The following is a 24,349-nucleotide window of genomic DNA, read 5'->3' on the forward strand; positions in this document are numbered from 1 at the left end:
AAGTACTGCTCTATTCTTACTCACACAAGCATACCAAACAGGTATTTTTTTTTTTTTTTTTTCACTGATTCGATTAAGGCCTCCTGCACAGGGACGTGTGCGCCCCGTGGCCGTATTGCAGACCGCATTTGGGGATCCGCGATACACGGGCGCCGTTCCGTGGGCATTCCGCATCACGGATGCGGACCCATTTACTTCAATGGGTCCACAAATCCGGAGATGCGGAACGGAAGCACAGAACGAAAACCCACAGAAGCACCACAGAGTGCTTCCGTGGGGTTTCATCCCATACTTTCGTTCCACAAAAAGATAGAACATGTTCTATCTTTTTGCGGAACGGGCGGATTACGGACCCATTAAAGTGAATGGGTCCGCGATCCGCTGCGGCTGCCCCGCGGTTGGTGTTCGTGCTTTGTGGCCCGGACTGCAGCACGGCCACGGGGCCTAACTGATAAGTGTCAGGCGCTAGCCTATTTTTGCTCTACTTTTATACTCTTCTTCAATGGCCATGCAATCGTTTCTCTATGGAGAGTCATTTTAGCACTCCATCCACCTCCACAATCGCGCCCGTACACACACACAAAAATAGTATTTTGTGAACAAGGGTGTCCTCCGTACCAATTTAACCACTGTGCTCTTATACTTTTAGGTCCATTTACAGATGTTGTCACCACAAACCTCAAACTGCGGAATCCGTCTGACAAGAAAGTATGTTTCAAAGTTAAAACTACAGCACCACGACGCTATTGTGTAAGGCCAAACAGTGGCATCATTGATCCAGGAGCCACAGTAACAGTTTCAGGTATGTATTGTAATGTGGGTATAGATATGCACCGATCAGCCATAGCATTAAGACTGATGAAGTGAATATCTTGGTCTAACTTCTTACAATGGTGTGTGTAAAGGAGGAAGATGTATTAGGAGGCCAAAGAACAGCGACTTCTTAGATGGATGAAGATAAAACAGGAAAGAGTAAGGGTCTGTGTATCTATGACGAGGAACAATTTGTGATGTCTAGACAAACGGGTCATGTGGGGGTGTTCCCGGTGTGCGGCATTAGTGCCTACTGAATGTGTTCCAAAGAGGGATAACTGGTGATCCAGCGTTGGGGTCATAGACACTCAAAAGTCATTAATGTGCATGGGGAGCGAAGGTTCGCCCATCTGGTCTGATTTCAAAGAAGAGCTGCTGGGAAAGTGAATGCTACGTATGAGAGGAAGGTGCGAGAATGCACAGTGTGTCGCTGCTTATTGTATAGCCGCAGACCAGACTGCCCATGCTAACCACTGTCCACTGCTGTTAGCTACGTAAATGGCAGATGAGCCAAAGCTGAAGTCATATGGACGTCATAGAGGGAAGGGCGTGGGGGGGGTCCCTTGTTCAGTCAGAATGGAGAGCTGACGTCCACCTCCCATTCTGGTTAACCAAAGCAGTCCTTGATATACATGGGCTCCTATGAGTATATACATGGGGAAAAAGTCTGACAGGTTGCGACTTCCACTGGCAAATTCTTGGCCCTGGGGTGTTGACAACAGGCAGTAAAATGTGGGCTACATGATTTTGCAGATAGACTAATACACCATGCCCATGTCACTTAGGCCGCGTTAACATCTTCGTAAAGATGTTGCTGTTGCCTCATCTGGCACAAATGCCAGCTGTTGGCCGGACAGGAAAGCTAGCAATTATGCCGGAAAGCAGCCAGATCCCATTATAGTGAAAAGGGAGCCAGCGGTGACCTGTTGAATCTGGCAATGCCGAATGAACTCCAGCAGGTTCTTTGCCGGAACCGCCTGCCTGAAATGTTCATCGGAGATGTGAACATGACCTTAGGGTGCGGGTATAAAGCTCGTCCCGTAGGCAGATTAATGTGCCTCTGAAGCAACATGTATATTTCCTGTAGAGCATCTGCTAGATGTTCTCGCTCAGTCCTTTCTGATGACAGATTTCCTTTAAGGGTACAGGCACACGTCCAGGATTCATGTCCGCACTGAAATCCGCAGGTGTTCGTAGGCAAATCTGTGCGGTCAATCTGCCTCAATTGGTGCAGATTTCGTAAGGATTCGGTGCGGATTTTCCGCATGCGGATTTTACTAAGTGAATGAAGAAAATCCGGTCAGGAAAAATAAAATGGACATGCTGCGGATTTGAAAAATATTCTCATAGAATACAATGTATGTGACCATTCCGCACACACATCTGTGCGCAAAATCCGCACGCAATCCTGATCGTGTGCATTTACCCTAATGCTCTATTATTTCCAGACATTGTTTATTTGCTGTTTTATGTGTAATTCGTGGAGTCACATGAAACTCACGAGGAAGGAAGCGTCATTTATGCATGAAATAAAATAACAGGCTGCACTAATTTAAAGAGAATGTCATGAGGACAGCTAATCTTAGAATCAAATCGTTCTTTGGAGAACAGCTTTCACCTTGTGTTTAAATGAACAGATTGACTCCTTGCATCTGTATTAGGTTTTTTGTTTTCTTTCTTCATTGCGACTGCCTACGATGTGAGGCCACAGTAACGCCATCCCTTTGGTAGCTAGCAAAACTTTGATTATTTTTTGAGTCTAGTCACAGAGAGACAAAAAGATGTTTATAAGGAGCGAATTCACACATACAAGGCTCTGTTTGTTTCACAGTTGGTTCCATGGAGTTAGCATAGGCAGAATCTCATAACCAAAACTATTATTGCAGTGGAAATCTTGCAACATTCTGTCGGCTTTTTCTACTCTTGGGGCAGGCGAAGATATTCCAGGATAGATGCTCATGTTATCTGCAGCTGCAAAGACACAGATTTTCTCTGACAACTTCTAATAAACATAAAAAAAAAAAAAAAAAAATCTAAAGCTTGGAAGAAACTTTTTTTTTTTTTTTTTTTTAAGGCTTGGTTACTTTTGACTTCCACTAGTTGTTGCTCCCTGTTGTTATTCAGGAACCTGAGAAGGTCGCAGCCCAGTTCCTTTTATGATGGATCTTTCCAGAGACTGCTGTCCAGACTTTGCTTCAAAGTCCAAAGCATGTCAAAGAAACAAAAGTAAAAAATCTAAATCGGCGGTCCTTTTCATTAGCAAAAGTTGCTCATTTTGTCTAGTTGCTTATCTATAAGGCCTCTTTCACACGAGCGTGGCGTGTGAGGGCCCGATAAGATGCGCGATTTTTCCGCGCGAGTGCAAAGCGTTTTAATGCGTCTTGCACGCGCGTGAGAAAAATCGGCATGTTTGGTACCCAAACCCGGACTTCATCACTGAAGTTCAGGTTTGGGTTAGGTGTTGTGTAGATCTTATTATTTTCCCTTATAACATGGTTATAAGGGAAAATAATAGAATTCTTAATACAGAATGCAAAGTAAATTAGGGATGGAGGGGTTAAAAAAAAAAAAAAAAAAAAAAGTTAACTTACCTGCTCCATAGCTGCCGGTCTCTGTTCTATCTTCAGGACCTGGCAAAAGACCTGTGGTGACGTCACTATGGTCCAATCACATGGTTCATCACCATGGTGAGGGACCATGTGATTGGATCATGTGATGTGATGTCACCACAGGTCCTTAGCCGGCAGCTCAACATTACAGAAGACAGATCCGCAAATACGCGATCAAGTGGACTCGGGGAGTAAATTATTTTTTATTTTATTTTTTTAACCCCTCCATCACTATTTTACTTTGCATTCTGAATTCAGAATGCTATTAATTGCCCTTTATAACCATGTTATAAGGGAAAATAATACAGATCGGGTCCCCAGCCCGATCACCACCTAGCAACCATGCGGGAAAATCGTACCGTATCCACACTTGCTTGCGGATGCTTGCGATTTTCACGCGCCCCCATTCACTTCTATGGGGCCTGCGTTGCGTGAAAAACGCAGAATATAGAGCATGCTGTGATTTTCACGCAAAGCACAAGTGATGTGTGAAAATCACAGCTAATGTGCACAGCCCCATAGAAGTGAACGGGTCCGGATTCAGTGCAGGTGCAATTTGTTCACCTCACGCATTGCGGCCGCGCGGAATACTCGCCCGTGTGAAAGGGGCCTTATAGTTTAATTATAATTACCACCATCCCGTTCCTGTCAGAAAACTTTCCTAGATTATTAAGTTTAGCACTGAGGCAGATTGTGTGAGGGTTGAACTAGGGTTGCACCGGGTATCGAATATCAATACTTTTTTTATACCTTTTTTACATGCTTCGGTTCAATCCCGGGATTGTCATTTTTCCAATACTCGCCATTCTCCCATAAGCGACCACACAGGAGAAGGAAGGCGAGCACCCCTCTCTTCTCACTGCGACACTGCCGGCACCTATGATATAACAGAGTGTCCCGATGGGGGAGTGTTAGGCAAAATAGGAGGGCAGGAGGGAGTTAAACTCATTGTGGAGCTGGATGCTTATAGGTTAAAGGACCTTTGATGTAATCGCCATGTGACCAGTAACATCCAATTGGCGATGACATCATCACAATTCCTTTATCCTTTAACATCCAGAAGGATCTTGCTGCAGGAGAAGATTCCTGTTGTTTTTACACGTATGTGCTTCATGCTGTATGCCTGTAATGTGAGTCACAGGGGTAATTAGTATACCTGCATGTGCCTCACATTCATGGTAACAGTGATCCCATTATGGACCTCATATAATGGGCAACTTGGGGTTAATTATGTCACTTACTATTAATATGAGGCACGTGGAGGTTCAAAATTAACTCCTTTTGCCTCACATTAAAGGGGTATTCCGGTTAATTGTTATACCCTCTCCACAGGATAGGGGATAACTATCAGATCGGTTGGGGTCCTACCGCTGGGTCCCCCCCCACCAATCACGAAAACGGGGGCCCCGTACCCCCTGCAACACCTGAAATAGAACATGTGATATTGTCCATTTTGCAGAGAACAGGCATTGTTACAATGGATCTGCAAAAAATAAAAAAACGGATGCAACACAGATGTCATCCATTTATTTAAATTTTTTTTGCAGATCAGTATTTTTCAGGCCGCTAATACATACGGTCATGTGTATGAGCCCTTAATGCGAGGCACATGGAGATACAAACTGAGAAAACCATGTGCCTCACATTAAGGGCTTGTGCACATGACTGTTGGCTGTTGTGTGCATTCCTCAGTTTGTTGAAAGGAACGTCCGGTCCTTAATAGAACAGTCCTATCCTTGTCCGTAATGCGGACAAGCATAGGACATGTTCTATAATTTTGCGGATGGCATCGACTGAACGTCAGGATGCGGACATTATGCTGTCTGCATCTTTTGTGGCCCCTTTGAAGTCAATGGGTCTGCACCTGACCCACAAAAAAAGCAGATTGGATGTGTCCCAAAAATATGTTTGTGTGCATGAGCCGTAATATTAACCACTTAAGGACCACAGGTTTATTCCCCCCCCTAGTGACCAGGCCCTTTTTTACAAATCGGCACTCCACAACTTTAGCGGTTTATTGCTCGGTCATGCAACTTACCACCCAAATGAATTTTACCTCCTTTTCTTCTCACTAATAGAGCTTTCATTTGGTGATATTTCATTGCTGCTGACATTTTTACTTTTTTTGTAATTAATCAAAATTTTAACGATTTTATTTGCAAAATGACATTTTTCACTTTCAGTTGTAAAATTTTGCAAAAAAACGACATCCATATATACATTTTTCGCTAAATTTATTGTTCAACATGTCTTTGATAAAAAAAAAATTGGGGGTAAAAAAAAAATGGTTTGGGTAAAAGTTATAGCGTTTACAAACTATGGTACAAAAATGTGAATTTCCGCTTTTTGAAGCAGCTCGGACTTTCTGAGCACCTGTCATGTTTCCTGAGGTTCTACAATGCCCAGACAGTAGAAAACCCCCACAAATGACCCCATTTCAGAAAGTAGACACCCTAAGGTATTCGCTGATGGGCATAGTGAGTTCATAGAACTTTTTTTATTTTTTGTCACAAGTTAGTGGAATATGAGACTTTGTAAGAAAAAAAAAAAATAATCATCAGTTTCCGCTTACTTGGGACAAAAAATAAAAAATTCTAGGAACTCACCATACCCCTCACGGAATACCTTGGGGTGTTTTCTTTCCAAAATGGGGTCACTTGTGGGGTAGTTATACTGCCCTGGCATTCTAGGGGCCCAAATGTGTGGTAAGTAGTTTGAAATCAAAATCTGTAAAAAATGACCTGTGAAATCCTAAAGGTGCTCTTTGGAATGTGTGCCCCTTTGCCCACCTAGGCTGCAAAAAAGTGTCACATGTGGTATTACCGTACGCATTGTGTTTTGGAGTGTCATTTTACATATACCCATGCTGGGTGAGAGAAATATCTCTGCAAAAGACAACTTTTCCCATTTTTTTTTTTTTATACAAAGTTGGCATTTGACCAAGATATTTATCTCACCCAGCATGGGTATATGTAAAATTACACCCCAAAACACATTCCCCAACTTCTCCTGAGTACGGCGATACCACATGTGTGACACTTTTTTGCAGCCTAGATGCGCAAAGGGGCCCAAATTCCTTTTAGGAGGGCATTTTTTGACATTTGGATCCCAGACTTCTTCTCACCCTTTCGGGCCCCTAAAATGCCAGGGCAGTATAAATACCCCACATGTGACCCCATTTTGGAAAGAAGACACCCTAAGGTATTCAATGAGGGGCATGGCGAGTTAAAAAAAAAAAAAAAACTATTTCCGCTAACTTGGGCCAAAAAAATGTCTGAATGGAGCCTGACAGGGGAGGTGATCAATGACAGGGGAGGTGATCAATGACAGGGGAGGTGATCAATGACAGGGGAGGTGATCAATGACAGGGGAGGTGATCAATGACAGGGGAGGTGATCAATGACAGGGGAGGTGATCAATGACAGGGGAGGTGATCAATGACAGGGGAGGTGATCAATGACAGGGGAGGTGATCAATGACAGGGGAGGTGATCAATGACAGGGGAGGTGATCAATGACAGGGGAGGTGATCAATGACAGGGGAGGTGATCAATGACAGGGGAGGTGATCAATGACAGGGGAGGTGATCAATGACAGGGGAGGTGATCAATGACAGGGGAGGTGATCAATGACAGGGGAGGTGATCAATGACAGGGGAGGTGATCAATGACAGGGGAGGTGATCAATGACAGGGGAGGTGATCAATGACAGGGGGGGTGATCAATGACAGGGGGGGTGATCAATGACAGGGGGGGTGATCAATGACAGGGGGGGTGATCAGGGAGTCTATATGGGCTGATAACCCCCCTGTCACTGATCACCCCCCTGTAAGGCTCCATTCAGACGTCCGTATGTGTTTTGCGGATCCGATCCATGGATGCGTGGATCCGTAAAACGCATACGGGAGTCTGAATGGAGTCTTACAGGGGGGTGATCAATGACAGGGGGTGATCAGGGAGTGTATATGAGGTGATCACCCCCCTGTCATTGATCACCCCCCTGTAAGGCTCCATTCAGACGTCCGTATGCGTTTTGCGGATCCGATCCATGTATCCGTGGATCCGTAAAACACATACGGACATCTGAATGGAGCCTGACAGGGGGGGGGGGGGTGATCAATGACAGGGGGGGGGGGGTGATCAATGACAGGGGGGGGGGGGGGTGATCAATGACAGGGGGGGGGTGATCAATGACAGGGGGGGGGTGATCAATGACAGGGGGGGGTGATCAGGGGTTCATAAGGGGTTAATAAGTGACAGGGGGGGGTGTAGTGGTGTTTGGTGCTACTTTACACAGCTACCTGTGTCCTCTGGTGGTCGATCCAAACAAGAGACCACCAGAGGACCAGGTAGCAGGTATATTAGACGCTGTTATCAAAACAGCGTCTAATATACCTGTTAGGGGTTAAAAAAATTCGCATCTCCAGCCTGCCAGCGAACGATCGCCGCTGGCAGGCTGGAGATCCACTCGCTTACCTTCACAGGAAATCTCGGCTCACGCGAGATGACTCCTATCGGCGTTAGTGTAGCCTGGGAGAGCCGCCGCAATGACGCCTTTCGGCGTTAGCGTGGCGGCAAGCGGTTAGGTAATCCCATCATGTACCTACTCGCGTAATGGACAACATAGGGTTAATGTGAGGTACATGATGGGGTTACTTACTTTTAAGTTGAGGCACATAGACATCCAAATTGATAAGTCCATGCATGTGCCTTAGCTTAAGTCCTTTTGCACACGAACGTGCCGTGTTTTGCGGTCCGCAAAACGTGGATGCCGCCCGTGTGCCTTCCGCAAAACGAACAAGAATAGTACATGATCTATAATTTTTGAGGGGCCATGGAACAGAGCAACGGATGCGGACAGCACACAGTGTGCTGTCAGCATCTTTGCTGCCCCATTTGAAGTGAATGCGGCTCGGATGCGAAACCAAACCACGGTCGTGTGCAAGAGGCCTAACGGTAAGTAACCCCATCACTTACCTCACATTTAACCCTATATTGTCTATTGTGTGAGGATGTAGTTGACAGACTTGCTATAAACTTGAGGCATGTGGTTTTAGCAATTTAGAGTTCCATGTGCCTCACATTATTAGTAAGTGGCCTCATATAATGGGCAATCGATACTTTGCAAAATAAATAAATACTCTCACATTAAGCTACTTTCACACTGCCGTTTCTGGGTCCGCCTGTGAGATCCGTTTCGAGGCTCTCGCAAGCGGCCCCAAACTGTTCAGTTTAGCCCCATTACATTCTGAATGGATAAGGATCCGTTCAGAATGCATCAGTTTGCCTCCATTCCGCCTGGCGGTGCAGAGCCAAACGGATCCGTCCTGACTTACAATGTAAGTCAATGGGGACGGATCAGTTTACATTGTCACAATATTGGTGCAATTATCAACGGATCCGTCCCCCATTGACTTTCAATGTAAGTCAGGACGGATCCGTTTGACTTACACTTAGACTTTTTTTTTTTTTACTTGGTTATGCAGACTGATCCGTACTGAACGGATACCAGCGTTGCATTTATAGGTGCGGATCCGTCTGTGCAGATACCAGAGGATCCGCACCTAACGCAGGTGGGAAAGTAGCCTTAACCTTATGTTGCCTTTTTTTTTTTTTTTTTTTTCCTGCTTTGATTTTTTTCCTGCTTTGATGTCGAATGGAATTTAGTATCACAATACTTAGGCTACTTTCACACTTGCGTTTGGGGTTCTGCTTGTGAGATCCGTTTGAGGGCTCTCACAAGCGGCCCCGAACAGATCTGTTCCTCCCCCATGCATTCTGAATGGATAAGGATCCGTTCAGAATGCATCAGTTTGGCTCCGTTCCGCCTCCATTCCACTCTGGAGGCGGACACCAAAACGCAAGCGTTTAAAAGCATTGGTGGCAGTGGCCACAGGCTAACAACCCCACTCCCCCCATCACTGGTGGCAGCGGAGCGAAATTTCCGATCGGAGTCCCACTTACCAGTAGGAGGAGTGCCGGCTGGCCACAGACAGCGCCGGTAAGTATAAGCTAAGTAACCATGGCAGCCAAGACTGCAGTAGCATCCTGGCTGCCATGGTAACCGATTGGAGCCCCAGCGATTAAACTGGGACTCCGATCGGAAATGCCGCTCCGCTGCCACCAATGATGGGGGGGGTTAGCCTGTGGCCACTGCCACCAATGCTTTTAATACTGGGGAGGGAGGGGGGGCCGCACTGGCCACCAATGCTTTTAATACTGGGGAAGGAGGTGGGGGCTGGCCCCTGCTGCCTGGCAGCACCCGATCAGGGGGCTGAGATCCGCACAATTAACCCCTCAGGTTAATTGTGTGTAAGAGAGAGAGGAAAAAAAAAAATGAATTATGGCCTTCAAAAATACAGAAACGGATCAGCAAAAAACGGATGACATATGGAAACCATTCCGTATTTCATCCGCAATTTGCAGATCCATTGACTTGAATGGTGCTGCGGACCGATCTGTATGGACAATAGTAGGACATGCGTCATATTTTTGCGGAATAGAAATGCGGACACACGGATGCGGACAACTTACTGAATGTTGTCCGCACATTTCATTCACCCATAGGAATGAATGGGTCCGCTTTTATACCGCAAAATGCGGAACAGATGCGGAAAAAAATAATACGGTCGTGTGAATGTACCCGTATAGTGTGGTTCATTCTCAAGCGGATTCTGAGCAGCAGGGATCCTATGGTTACAGTGGGCGCCTGGCTCACAATCACTGGAAAAAGTCTGATCTGTGTAGTTGCCCACTGTTGTGGTGAAATGGGTGATTTGCTGTATGAAAGTGGAGTCACCTAAACTTTTGAACTACATGTCCCCAGGTTGACATGGACAAGCAGCAAAGCTGGCCATGCACATTTAATAGCCGTTGGCCGAATGATCTTTTCTGTCTCCATCCCAGGTTTCTCATACACATTCAGTTCAGCTGTACATGTCTATATGTGCTATGGAGAGAGCTGCGAGACACGTCTCCCCGGAGAACAAAAGGATCAGGCGAAAATATTTATTTTGCATGATTTTTATCTAGCCTGACATCTGTCGGGGGAGAGTCAGAAGCTCCCCACACACAGTGTGTCGTCCGGTGGGTTCAGCCTACGCAAGTATAATGTGTATGGCCAGCTTAAGGAGTTCATGTGCGACTAGAAATGTGGTCACAGGGAAAAGTGTCAACCTTTTCTATTTAGTGTATTGTGAATTTGGTTTGCCTTTTCACCTTGTTTTGCTTCGCTGTAGTTAAGAGGTTTGTTTGCCGAATACAATAGACACTATTGATTAGAATGTAACTTTATCTTGAGGCTCTAGGGTTTATCAAGCTGGTTGCTGTGCAGCTATCTGCCCTGCTGGAACTATTCTTAAATGGATCTTGTAGGAACTGGTTAAGTTACCAGAACTGGTTGTCCTTCATATGTAGAGGCTAAGGGTTGTATTACACCAATAGATTACCAATTTCTGTCTAATCAGACCAATACATGCAAAAGAGCTGTACGTGTAATCGGCCATCTGACCAATGATTGGTCAGATAATCTGTTGGGGTAATACAGCCCTAAGGGTCACCACCACATCTGCTTTGGGCTGCAGTGACTGGTTAGAAGCAGCTTTCCCCTTCATTGATGATTATTCTCTTTGTGATAGTTTGTAGTAGAAAGTTTCTGATGGGTTTTACATGTTTTTTTCTTTTTGCTTTTTATCTGGTGCTTTTTTTCTTTGACATTGTAGAAAGTTTATCTGATGGAATTGCTATAGGTAACTTGTGCTTTGTTTCTTTTTCTAAACAGTTATGCTGCAGCCATTTGACTATGATCCAAATGAAAAGAGTAAGCACAAGTTCATGGTGCAGACCATTTTTGCCCCATCAAACATAACAGACATGGAAACAGTGGTAAGTTGAAAGAAAACAATTTGGATATTAGACATCAAGTCCAGGAACGATTCTAAAAAAAAATGCCTGTGAGCGCTGCCTGCTTCCAAGAAAGCCTTCAGGATTGTTCCTACCACTGACCTGGTGTCTTTGGCTTAAACCCTGATAATTCCCAATCATGTGACAGGTCTGGATTCAGAACATTGTAACCTGATGTTCCTTTCAGATTGTCCTTATTTTGAGTGTATGAACAGCAAGCACAGAGCCTTGGAGGTGTGGAAAGTGTTTGAGAATGTGTGTAAGGTTGGCCTTACACTTAAATATTGCAGTGTCTTTTCTCATAACCCTGTGTTCTGCCATCCTGAATATTTACAAATAAATGGAATACTATTTCCCTTGTCAAAACATGTATCCCTACAGAGTCATCCATGATTACTCAGGGACAGTTGTTTATTCATACGTTTCCATCAGGGACAATATAGAATAGCGCAGAGTTTTAAGGAAAGATGCCCCAGAATTGTAATTTTGTGAAGAAAATAAGTGTTAACTAAAATAGATATGTCTGGAGGGGTGTCGGATTCTCTTTAAGAAGCCTGTAAGCCAACGGCAACCTTAAAGCGGTTGTCTCATCTTGCCGTTACTAAGACTAGATGAGACACAGTCCCGACCACCTCCCGGCTGGGAAACGGCAGAACCCTCCGGTGCTCACTGTGTCAGTATTTCTCATTGTAGTGCATGTGAGCTATGGAAACGGCGTAGCACAGCAAGCTGTGCTGTCTCTGAGTTAGGCTTCTTCTTTTTTTTTTGTTTCCGTTGTGTTTCGGTTCCATTTTTCTGTATGGCATATACAGTAATTACATTGAAAAAATTGGGCTGGGCATAACATTTTCAATGGATGGTTCCGCAAAAAACGGAATGGATACGGAAGACATACGGATCCATTTCCGTATGTGTTCCGTTTTTTTTTTTTTTTTGCGGACCTATTGACTTGAATGGAGCCACGGAACGTGATTTGCAGGCAATAATAGGACCTGTTCTTTCAACGGAAATACGGAAACTGAATGCTTACGGAGTACATTCCGTTTTTTTGGGCGGAACCATTGAAATGATCCTACCATCCTCCCGAACCCTCGTCCCAAATCGCACACTCGCTGATGAAACAAAATCTAGAATATTCGCGATCACAAAGATATAGCACTATATTCTAGATCTTCGCAAATTCTTGAAGTGGCGATATTCACGATAAAAACTAACACTACTACTGATCATATAATGTATACTGCGCAGCTGCGAGACTTGGAAGAGAAGGGGTGGAGATGAGCAATCGTAGAGGGTGTGTGTCATTTGTTTGTGGGCGTGGCTGCACTACAAGAGTCAGAGAACGCTGGACTCCTCTCTGAAGCATGGAGGAGACAGGACTCGTCCAAGGTGCATTTACATATATGGCAGGAACATTTATTTTAGGTTTTTCTCTGAACTGATAGTTCGTTCAGAATTGATTTTAATATCATTATTAATGTATTAAAAATAATTTATAGAAAAGTGAGTGGATAAATAGGCTTAGAAAGTGATGACAGGTTTCCATTAAGTTTATGACCACCAGCCTTAACATTATTAACCACCATGTATATTTTAATGGGGATGAAGGGAATAAGCCACTGATAGGTCTTGGCCAGAAGTGTATCACCTGCGGGAACAAAGGATTGGACATGTTAAAAGCTAATTTGCCCAGTACAGTACCTTTTTCCTCCGACGTCTGTCATCGGGAAGAGCCAGGAGACCCCCCAAACACACTTGATTCCTTTCTGAGATTGGTGGGTTCATCTGACCTATATCTAATGTTTCGGCCAATCTTTAGGGTGCATTCACACGACTGTATAAACGGCTCTGCATCCATTCCGCAATTTTTGCGAAAAGGGTGCATACCCATTCATTTCTATGGGGCCGCAAAATATGTCCACATACGCTATAGCATATAGCGACGGCCATGTGCAGTCTACAAAATGCGGAACGCACACGGCCGGTATCCGTATTTTGCGGATCCGCAAAACACTTATGGTCTTGTGCATGCTCCCTTAGGCTCTGTTCATGCTGCTGTTAGGATCCTTCCTGTCAGGTTTCCATTGCGATTTTATGTCCATTGTGAGCTTTATTCTTTCTTGTAAAGAAACCTGACAGACTCTTAAGTCATCGCTTCATAGCTTTGATAATAATGGAAACCATGACACTAGTGTGCACAGAGCCTTGTAGGGAATGTAGCTGGTTTTAACTGACACCTGATTGCACATTGCTAGATCATGCCATCCCTCTCTGGTAGGAGTCCAACCTCCTGGACCTCTAATGTTCACTTGAATGAAGGGACTGGGCTCCATTCCATTGATGGCAGTGGCAACTTGCAAAGAAAACGCAGAAAGGACCAGAGTTTCAGCTACTGCACAGCTCCAGGGCAGGAGTACCTTAATGCAGAACAAAAAAAATCTGGAGGTGGCGACTTCAGCACTGCCTGCCCTTTGTTCTAGAGATTGGCATGGTCTAAGTGAGTGCTTTGCCACAGATCAGCTAGCATATGCTAGTCATGCATTTTTGAGGAGAGGGCTGACCTGCATGGTCCGTTCAAGGTACAAGTTAGAGATATTCAAGTAACAACAATAGGGGAATAACTGTTAGATGATTGGGGTCTCACTGCTGGGGCACCCCATCTGAATGGCTTCTGCGCTGCCACTCAATTCCTCTCTGTTGGACTACTGGAAATAGGAGAAGGCAGTTATTCACCTGTCTACAGTAGTCCCTTTATAGAGTTGTTGCGATACCAAATTTTTTATTCGATTTCGATACCATAAAAAACTATTGCGATATTCGATACCACGCCCAAAAAATAAACCAAAAAAGCCACGTGCATTTTGCCTTTTTAAAAAATGGCGAATGGCGCATTTTTATTTTTTTTCCTGTTCCAGTGTTCACCGCATAATTTTTTTCTATTTTAATAGTTTGGACTTTTTTCTGACGTGGCGATATGTGATATGTTTATTTATTGTTTATATATTTTATATGTAATTTATACTTAATATTTTGTTGTTTTTTTTTGTTGTTTTTTTTACTTTTTATTTAATAACCATTTCCCCCCTTAGGGGCCAGAACCTGGGATTTATTTCATCCCTTGTCCTATTCACCCTGATAGAGCTCTATTAGGGTGAATAGGACCTCACACTCTCCCTGCTGCCCTGTGCATAGTACACAGCGCAGCAGGGAGCGGACTATGGCAGCCAGGGCTTCAGTAGCATCCTGGCTGCCATGGTAACCGATCGGAGCCCCAGGATTATACTGCTGGGGCTCCGATCAGAAGTTGCCACTGCCACCAAGCTGATGTCTCCTCCCGATCGCTCAGATTGTAGTAATTAGAATACGGAGCAGGAGACTGTAACTGGGGCACAGTGGGCAAACGGAGCGGTGCCCAGGAATAATGGTAGGTGCAGGGAGATCCCTGGACGCTGCTCTACATATCCTGCTAACTTAACTAAGTCCGAACCCATAAAAAAGTCCTCCTATCATTGGTGGTGCAGTGCGCCTGCCCCTCCTTCGCCTCTTTCTCCTCATTGGCAGCGCGGCACAGGGGGGAGGGAGAGACTGCTTCCTTTTCCCCTGTGCTGCTCAGGGAACATGAGCGCGCTCATGTTCAGAGATAATAGACTGCGCAACAACCCTAGTCCCATAGTTTGATTGGAGTGGTAGTTCTCCATTTAAGCAGGAGAACACCAGGCCCTTTTTTACTTAACAGTTATTGTAACTAAAATATGTCACAATTTCTGATACACGCAAGGTAATTTTTGAAATATTTGAAGTCTGTAGTTGGATATAGTAAATTCTATAGTAAACTAGAGCGGTAGAAAATCGCATGTAGTTGTTATTGTACTTGCCAGCAATGGTTTTTCCATGTGTAGGAAAGTATTCCTTGATGTTTTTTCTAATCTTTTTTTGTATTTTGTCAATGCAGTGGAAAGATGCTAAACCTGATGATCTAATGGATTCTAAATTAAAATGTGTGTTTGATATGCCACATGAACATGAGAAGCCGGTAAGTAAGCGTTTAATTACCTATTCCGTTGTCTCTTCTGAATGATCTTCTTCTAAAATGATTTATGACCAAATCAAAGTTTGCTCAGGAGAGGAGAGAGAGGGACTGGTGAAAAAGCCATCAGGCAGCTAGTCTGATGGATTTGCTCGTGCACGCCATTTGTAGCCTATGAAAAAAACTATTAGCAGAATAATTTTTAGTCCAAAATACAAAACATTACATAACGAAAGTTATCTAGGTGCTCATGGCCTTTAAAGGGGTTCTCTAGCTTTTATAATGCCCAAAGTACCCCAAACACTGCATATTTTTGCCCCATAGACCTGTTTTTCATGTTGACACGTCCCTTCCCCCTGTTTTCTGCATCTTTTCACCTGGACGGGACATTGACAGGCATAACTTCCTGTTTTCAACAGCTTCCTGCTGAGTGTTCTAACCAGTCCCATCATGCTTTGCTCTGTAACGTTTCTCATGGCTTTTTCTACTAACTAAGGCTACTTTCACACTTGCGTTCAGAGCGGTTCCGTCTGGGGTCTGCCCGGACGGATCCGCTCATATAATGCAGACGATGGGATCTGTTCAGAACCGATCAGTCTGCATTATATTGTAGAAAAAATTCTAAGTGTGGAAGTAGCTGCAGGTAGTTTGGGTGTCCGCCTGCTGAGCGGAGCGGAGGCCAAACGCCGCCAGACTGATGCATTCTGAGTGGATCCGCATCCACTCAGAATGCATTAGGGCTGGACGGAGGCGTTCGGGGCCGCTTGTGAGAGCCTTTAAACGGAACTCGCAAGCGGAGCTCCGAACGCTAGTGTGAAAGTAGCCTAACACTGAGGTGTATGGGTGTGATTACTGCCGAGGGAACAGTGTGGCAGGCAGAGTAAGTCCTGTGAAACTTTACAGAGCAAAGCATGCTGGGTTTGTTTAGCAAAACCAACAGGAAGTAGATGAAAACGGGAAGTTCAGCTTGTAAACATCATGCCAGGATGCAGTGAAGCTGAGTAAAGGGAAGAAAATTGCTGATCGGAAACACTGTTATTGTATGTGGCAAAGAATGAGGTGTTTGGGTTACTCTGGACAGATGACATAAACTAATTGACATTGAAGTACCTCTAAGTAAATGACAGTGTTTGAAAAAGTAACCTAACTTTATTTTTATTTTTTTGTTCTCTTTGTATCCAATTGACAGCATTTATTACACACCGGCTGAGCCCTTTATGGATTATTCCCACTGCAAAGATTTATGGCATAGCGAACGCCATATAATCAGAGGAGATGCGCTTGGCTCTCTTCATTGTAGTTTATAGGAGTTACAGAAACGGCGAGCATAGTTGCTTATGTGGATATCCAGTAAGATGGGGGAATGAAGGTTTCTAATATATGTATTTACCCCACTGTTTGTATTGTACTTGTATCTCTGTGCTGTATCACACTGTACAGTGATCTAGAAATCATCATTTTCTTTGTATGCATTATAGACCCATGATTCTACAAAACTGTTTACTTGTCTGCCTGCGAAAGGTAGTGCTTCAATGGATGACACAGAGACACGGAAGCTCATGGAGGAGTGCAAGAGACTTCAGTCTGATATGATCAAGCTGTCAGATGAAAATCAGCTGCTGAAAGTGAGAAACGGTTTAGATTTTTCGAACATAAATTTGATAGTGATTTGAAATTTTATAAGAAAACAATCAGTTGTACATTAATAGATGTGTTTACATCATTCTGCCTGTGTTTCATTATAGGGATGCTCACAGATTTGAGTTTCTCTGGTCACTGAGTTAATTCAAGCTAGTTCCTTTTTTGTATTTAAAGGGGTTGTCCATCTTTCCACTTCCAAGGTGAGATGGGACTAAGCACAGGCCCCTGCTGGCTGGGCTTATGGAAACTGCTGAGTGGGCTGGCTATCCTGTTTCCTTAACTCCAGTTGCAGTGAACACACAAACAGTGTAGCAGAACAAGTTGTGGCGACTTCGCCACCTTTTGTTGCTCTAGTTTTGAAAGTCTTCTAATCTCCCTGTGTCCACACCGAACTCCGAGAAGACACAAATGGAAGTGCTGTCAGAATATAATGGAGGAGGGTGCCTGTACCTTTTACCCATGCAAAGCAGTTTTATGGATTACAAACCTCAGAATCTTCTCCCAGGGGTGTACTATTACAGCACTGGCATAACATGGTTGTATCCACTCTATCAGATGTGGGGAGAGTCGGTCTCTTTTGGACAGTCCCTTTTTGTTAAGGGAGTTATCCAGGAACTTAATATTGATGACGTGTCCTCAGAATAGGTTATCAGTATCAGATTGGCGGAGGTCCGACTCCCGGTACCACTGCCGATCAGCTATTCAAATTGGATTCAGAGTTCCATAAGGACTTAGACCTCCTTTAGGCCAGTGACGTCACTGTTCATTGGTCAGGTGGCCTAGGGGCAGCTCAGTCTTATTCAAGTGAATAGAGCGGAGCTGTAATACCAAGCACTGCCCCCATACAATAAGCTGTGACTAGACTGCAGCACTCACTGGAGCTCTGAGCGAATTTGCCTTTTTAAACAGCTGATCGACAGGGGTCCTAAAGCTGACCCCTCACCAGTCTAATACTGATGACCGTTCCTGAGAATAGAGCATCAATGTCAAATTCCTGGCTAACCCATTTAAGAGTCCCCTGACTCTAAGCTGATTATGATTTGTCCTACTGCTTTGAACCCCAGCGATTAGCTGTAAAAACGTGTGTGGCACTCAGCAGTAAGTTTTTACGGCAGTGACTCCACAGGTGGAATAAGGTATTGCATGGGGACCAAAGAAATCAGTTTATGGACAGTCTGGGTCCACCAGAGAGAAAGAGGCACCTATTGTAGCTGCTCCCCATTCGCTGCTAATTGAAGGAAGTTTTAAAGAATAGCTATGCTGCATTTGTATCATAAAATCTCAGTGCTCCAGACAAAAATAAATAAATAGTAGCCATTGGCTCCTGAACTGAAAAATTTAGGAGACAAATAAAATTTTTAGTCACCAAATCGAAACCAAATCAAAATTCTGGTATAGTCACAACGCTACGCCGATCAGATTGGCGTAGGGTTGTTTTGCACTGCGCCACCAATGTTTATTATGTTGTGGTGGGGTGGGGGCACATTGCGCCACCAATGAAGATAACTGACATGTTAATACAAATACAGGAGGCGGGTGCCGGAATCCAATAGCCTGCACCCAACCTCTGTGACAGGGAGCTGCGATCCGCTGCAGTTAACCCAGTTTTTTTTCATTGGCTAATAACAGAGTGACGTGAGCAAAGTCTGTGGGGACAGAACACTGACTATGGGATGTCAGGATTACAGAATTTTCTGAAATAGATTCAGTGCTCCAGATGGCGATCAAAATGGTCGCCAATGCGACTTAGAATTTACAAATAGCGACGAGACTTTTTACTCTTGTCGTTATTTGCGACTAGACACTCCGCCACAGCTCTGCAGTTGAATACAGTGGGGGGGGGGGGGGTTTAACTGTCGCTGATTGCAGCTCCCTGTCATAGAGGTCGTGTCCCGGCACCCGCCTCCTGTATTTGTATTAACAGGTCAGTTATCTTCATTGATGATGCAGTGGCCACAGCCCCTCCCCTCCTCCCGTCCCTCTTCTTATTGGTGGCGGCGGCAGCAGCACAGGGGGGAGGGAGAGGCTCCTTCTGTGCTGCGGGGAAGAGAACTATCATCTCCTGTGCCCCATCGCTGTATTCAACTGCAGAGCTGCGGTGGCGGGTCTAGTCGCAAATGGCAACAAGACTAAAAAGTCTTGTCGCCATTTGTAAATTCTAAGTCGCATTGGTGACCATTTTGGTCGCCATCTGGAGCACTGAATATATTTCAGAAGATTCCGTAATCCTGATATCCCGTAGTCAGTGTTCTGTCCCCACAGACCTTGCTCATGTCACTCTGTTATTAGCCAATGAAAAAAAACTAAGTCGTATACGACAATAATTCCAAAATGGAAGCAAAGATAAGCACAAGGATATATTCCGATTCCGAATGTTTAGTATGACTTATAATGTTTTATTTGGTCTTTATCTCATGTATGTTTTCTCACTGATCACATTGATCTAATGGTAACAGCCACACACAGACAAAGAAGTAGATGTCCCTAAGCCCTCTTGGCACAGGGAATCCCTTTGACATTATTACTGACATCATTGAGGTTCCTTAGCAAATGCCAATATGTTAAAGGAACACGTCTGTGTTCAGGATCACTGCGCACAATATGCTGTGTTTTTTTTTTTTTTTTTTTTTTTTTTTTTGGGGGCAACACAGAACTGGTTATTTCAGTTCCTTATAGTACAGGATCATCACGTTGACGTCCAGTCTGATCCTGACAATAACGCTGCATGCAGGAGCCCAAGGACAGGGACTAGTCTATTAGCCCATTAATTCCATATATGAATGGGAAGGAGTTAAAGGGTTAAGAATCTAAGAAAATCTGTCAGCAGATTTGTACCTATGACACTGGCTGACCTGTTGCATGTTCATTTGGCAGCTGAAGGCATCTGTGTTGGTTACATGTTCATGTGTGCCTGCATTGCTGAGAATGTATGCAGATGAGCCTTTATGGGCAATGGGGGCGTTACCGTTACTCATAGAGAGACTGTTCTCTGCAAGGCCGGGCAGTGTGAATGTGATCATGATTGGCCCGACCTCCTAAAGTCAGTGTAGAGAGCAGAACCTCGAGGTGTAATGGCAAGGTGTAATCGCTGCTCCCAGATGCTCATTTGCCTATATTAACCCCTTAGTGACCACTAATGCGCCTTTTTATTGATGTAAACAAAAGGGTTTTTTAGCTAAACTGCTTGCTTTAATCAAGTATTACATGTACTTAAAATGGTGCATTAAAAACTATAACTTGTCCTGCAAAAATGTTATAGCTCTTGGAATGCAATTTTTTTTTTTTTTTTAAATTGCGTGGTCACTAAGGGTTTAAAATTTTAATTTTTCTCAGCAATGTGGACACATATGAACATGGGACTAACACCGATGCCTTCAGGTACCAAGTGCACATGTAACAAGTCAGCCAGTTTCAGCTGACAGGTAACCTTTAAAGCAACGCTCCCATTCAAGAAATAATTGTATAATTTGGGGAACGATCAGAACACTTATATGTCGACCATCTTTTTGATTGCAGATCCCCTATTTCTCGGTCTCCTCTTCTGCTATCCAGGGTGGCTGCACTGCTTCTCGTGCACACTATACAGTCGTGGCCAAAAGTTTTGAGAATGACACAAATATTAGTTTTCACAAAGTTTGCTGCTAAACTGCTTTTAGATATTTGTTTCAGTTGTTTCTGTGATGTAGTGAAATATAATTACACGCACTTCATACGTTTCAAAGGCTTTTATCGACAATTACCTGACATTTATGCAAAGAGTCAGTATTTGCAGTGTTGGCCCTTCTTTTTCAGGACCTCTGCAATTCGACTGGGCATGCTCTCAATCAACTTCTGGGCCAATTCCTGACTGATAGCAACCCATTCTTTCATAATCACTTCTTGGAGTTTAGAATTAGTGGGTTTTTGTTTGTCCACCCGCCTCTTGAGGATTGACCAAGTTCTCAATGGGATTAAGATCTGGGGAGTTTCCAGGCCATGGACCCAAAATGTCAACGTTTTGGTCCCCTAGCCACTTAGTTATCACTTTTGCCTTATGGCACGGTGCGCCATCGTGCTGGAAATGCATTGTTCTTCACCAAACTGTTGTTGGATTGTTGGAGGGTGTTTTGGTACCATTCTTTATTCATGGCTGTGTTTTTGGGCAAAATTATGAGTGAGCCCACTCCCTTGGATGAGAAGCAATCCCACACATAAATGGTCTCAGGATGCTTTACTGTTGGCATGACACAGGACTGATGGTAGCGCTCACCTTTTCTTCTCCGGACAAGCCTTTTTCCTGATGCCCCAAACAATCGGAAAGAGGCTTCATCGAAGAATGACTTTGCCCCAGTCCTCAGCAGTCCATTCACCATATTTTCTGCAGAAGATCAATCTGTCCCTGATGTTTTCTTTGGAGAGAAGTGGCTTCTTTGCTGCCCTTCTTGACACCAGGCCATCTTCCAAAAGTCTTCGCCTCACTGTGCGTGCAGATGCGCTCACACCTGCCTGCTGCCATTCCTGAGCAAGCTCTGCACTGGTGGCACTCCAATCCCGCAGCTACATCCTCTTTAGGAGACTATCCTGGCGCTTGCTGGACTTTCTTGGACGCCCTGAAGCCTTCTTAACAAGAATTGAACCTCTTTCCTTGAAGTTCTTGATGATCCTATAAATTGTTGATTGAGGTGCAATCTTAGTAGCCACAATATCCTTGCCTGTAAAGCCATTTTTATGCAACGCAATGATGGCTGCACACGTTTCTTTGCAGGTCACCATGGTTAACAATGGAAGAACAATGATTTCAAGCATCACCCTCCTTTTAACAGGTCAAGTCTGCCATTTTAACCCAATCAGCCTGACATAATGATCTCCAGCCTTGTCCTCGTCAACATTCTCAGCAGGTCCTTTAATGACAGCAATGAAATGCAGTGGAAAGGTTTTTTTGGGATTAGGTTAATTTTCATGGCAAAGAAGGACTATGCAATTCATCTGATCACTCTTCATAACATTCTGGAGTATATGCAAATTGCTATTATAGAAACGTAAGCAGCAACTTTTCCAATTTTCAATATTTATGTAATTCTCAAAACTTTTGGCCACAACTGTACATCAGAAGCCCAATGCATGTATGAGAAACAGTGCCGCCATCTTGGATGGCAGAAGAGGAGCCCAGGAATGTTCTGTTCGTCCTCTAGTTTAATGTGATTATTTTTATTTTTCCTTGAACCTGAGTGTTGCTTTAAACTTCCATCTGAGCTATGTGCTATACAATACCTTGGAATGTTAGGTTCTTATATTACATCTATATTGAAATATGCCTTGCTTTACTGATGAGGTATAATTGTAAGGTTTGAAGGATTCCATTGGAACTTGTCAGTTTTCACCTCCTCACACGGTGAACAAGTGACAGCCTTATAGCATAATAAGTACTTGTTCTTTTTCAGGCAGCTTGTCAGTATTTCATGCTGACCTAATGGGAGTCTATGTTGTGCTCATACCACCGCAGATTTGAAATCCACATCATGAAGTGAGATTAAATAGTATTCTGCGTGTGGGCCTGTGGCACGTGAAGCTTCATATCTGCAGTAGAAATGGTCATCTTCAGATTTCTGCTACAGATTCCCTGATGCCACTGTTTCTGCTTCGGTTGTTCACGTTGTATGTCAGACATGTTTGCGGATTAGCTCCACTGAATACAGCTAAACTGCGAGCAGACACCCGTTGCAGTTCCCAGCGTTGTCCGGACACTGCCCAAGAAGGGACAGGTCTCTTCTTTGTTCGTTCCTTGCTTTAAACTGCTTATCTTTGCCAAAACTCCATGTTTGAATGGGCCCTAAGGGTGCTGAGGAATTAATACACATTTACTTGAAAGTTGCGGACGTTATTTTTTTTGTTCCGTCATTTGGCAGAAGGTGCCTGCACTCGCTGTACCACGGTGACTTTTGAGGTCCGTCGTGTTTTGGTTATGGCATCTTTATGCTCTGTTCACATTGATGTTAAATATAAAAAAAAAAAAAAGTGGAATAGTGCTGGGCCCATTATAAGTCTCTGCTTTGGGAACTCATCACTTTTTCTTTTTCAGGAGGAGAGGAGGAAGGGCAGAGGAACGCTGAAAGAACAAGGCAACCCCATCCCATCACTTCTTGTCGTTATTGCAGCAATTTTCATTGGTTTCTTTTTAGGAAAATTCATCTTGTAAATTAAGGCATTGAATGCTTTCCTATTTTTCTTCTCTTCTTTTTCTCCCTTCCCAGCAGAAGGTTGTTTAGCTGCCGTGTCAGTTTATGTGCAGCAGCGTATGGGCATCACCTGTCTCGCAGTTCAGATGAAAAAAAAAATTAATAAAAAAAAACCAAACTGTTTGGCGATGGGACTAAAGTGTGTGTTCATATGTCAGCATCAAGACTCTTGGCACACATTCAGTCCGGTGTGGGGAAGAAAACTGTAATCAATCTTTTTGTGGTTTTAAAAAGTTTTTGTATGTTCTTTTAATTGTTTTAAATTTTATCTGTTCACAATATGGTTTCCTTCGATTGCAAATCTCATTCAGGTATAAAATTGAGGTATCCTGGGATGGTGTCGTCTTAATGTAAATGCTCAGTCCTTTATTTTGCAGTGTGTATTTCATGGCAGTGCAGATTCTGTCTGTGGGGAAGATTTCTTCATGTCTCCATTCTTCCCGTCTTATTTAGAACTTGAATGGAATAAAAAAATATAATAATAATCAGAAAAGTTCCTTTCCTTGCTGAAGAGCACTAACATGTCTGTGCATCCTTAAAGTTCAGTGTATTGCTCTGGTTTTGGTACTTGTAACCACTGGTTTTCTTTGTGTCTCCGACAGTCACTTCTGTAGGTGCAATGAAAGCTTGTGAAGGGCCGATCAGTATTAAATATGGTACGCTGCTCTCACCCCTTCTTTCAACATGTACAGGAATATATTCTCCATTGGGTGCTCCTTGTAATGGATATATGCATGACCATAAGCATTATCAGTAGAATTGAGCAAATCGGGTTTGGGTTGCTGTATTCAAACCCGATTATTTTAAAAACTTTAAGAATATTAGCTCTGTCCTACTGTAAAATGTATTGCCTCCGTGGAGGTCTTTCCAAAGTTTCAGAAAATACCTGAGACTTACTTCGTCTCGCCTCTATCGTATGTCACTTTTATTCGTAGCGTTGAGCTAGATCCGAAGTCTATTTGCTCCAAACTTAATTTTAATATTGTACGGAGATGGGTCTCTGTACAGCATTAAAATGTATGGGCTCTGCCGAGGCAAAGTGAGTTATTCTGGATGGGCAAAAGAACGCTGAAAGAACAAGGCAACCCCATCCCATCACTTCTTGGTACCAGTCTGTACCGAAGTTGGCTTTGGTACAGACTGG

The 24,349-nt window shown here is 43.9% G+C and overlaps 1 protein-coding gene across 1 annotated transcript in view; it reads left to right on the forward strand.

Annotated features, from left to right (window-relative positions):
* Positions 1-23,698, forward strand: part of VAPA (VAMP associated protein A) — a 49,214-nt gene extending 25,516 nt beyond the window's left edge. The window contains exons 2-6 of the mRNA XM_044293160.1: positions 650-802; positions 11,201-11,304; positions 15,275-15,355; positions 16,828-16,974; positions 23,049-23,698. Coding sequence (XP_044149095.1) covers positions 650-802; positions 11,201-11,304; positions 15,275-15,355; positions 16,828-16,974; positions 23,049-23,165 — 602 coding nt within the window. The 3' untranslated portion in view covers positions 23,166-23,698. The remainder of the gene's footprint in view (positions 1-649; positions 803-11,200; positions 11,305-15,274; positions 15,356-16,827; positions 16,975-23,048) is intronic.
* The last annotated feature ends 651 nt before the right edge of the window (positions 23,699-24,349 follow it).

Source organism: Bufo gargarizans, chromosome 5 (genome assembly GCF_014858855.1).
Source record: "Bufo gargarizans isolate SCDJY-AF-19 chromosome 5, ASM1485885v1, whole genome shotgun sequence".
NCBI classification, from domain to species: Eukaryota; Metazoa; Chordata; class Amphibia; order Anura; family Bufonidae; genus Bufo; species Bufo gargarizans.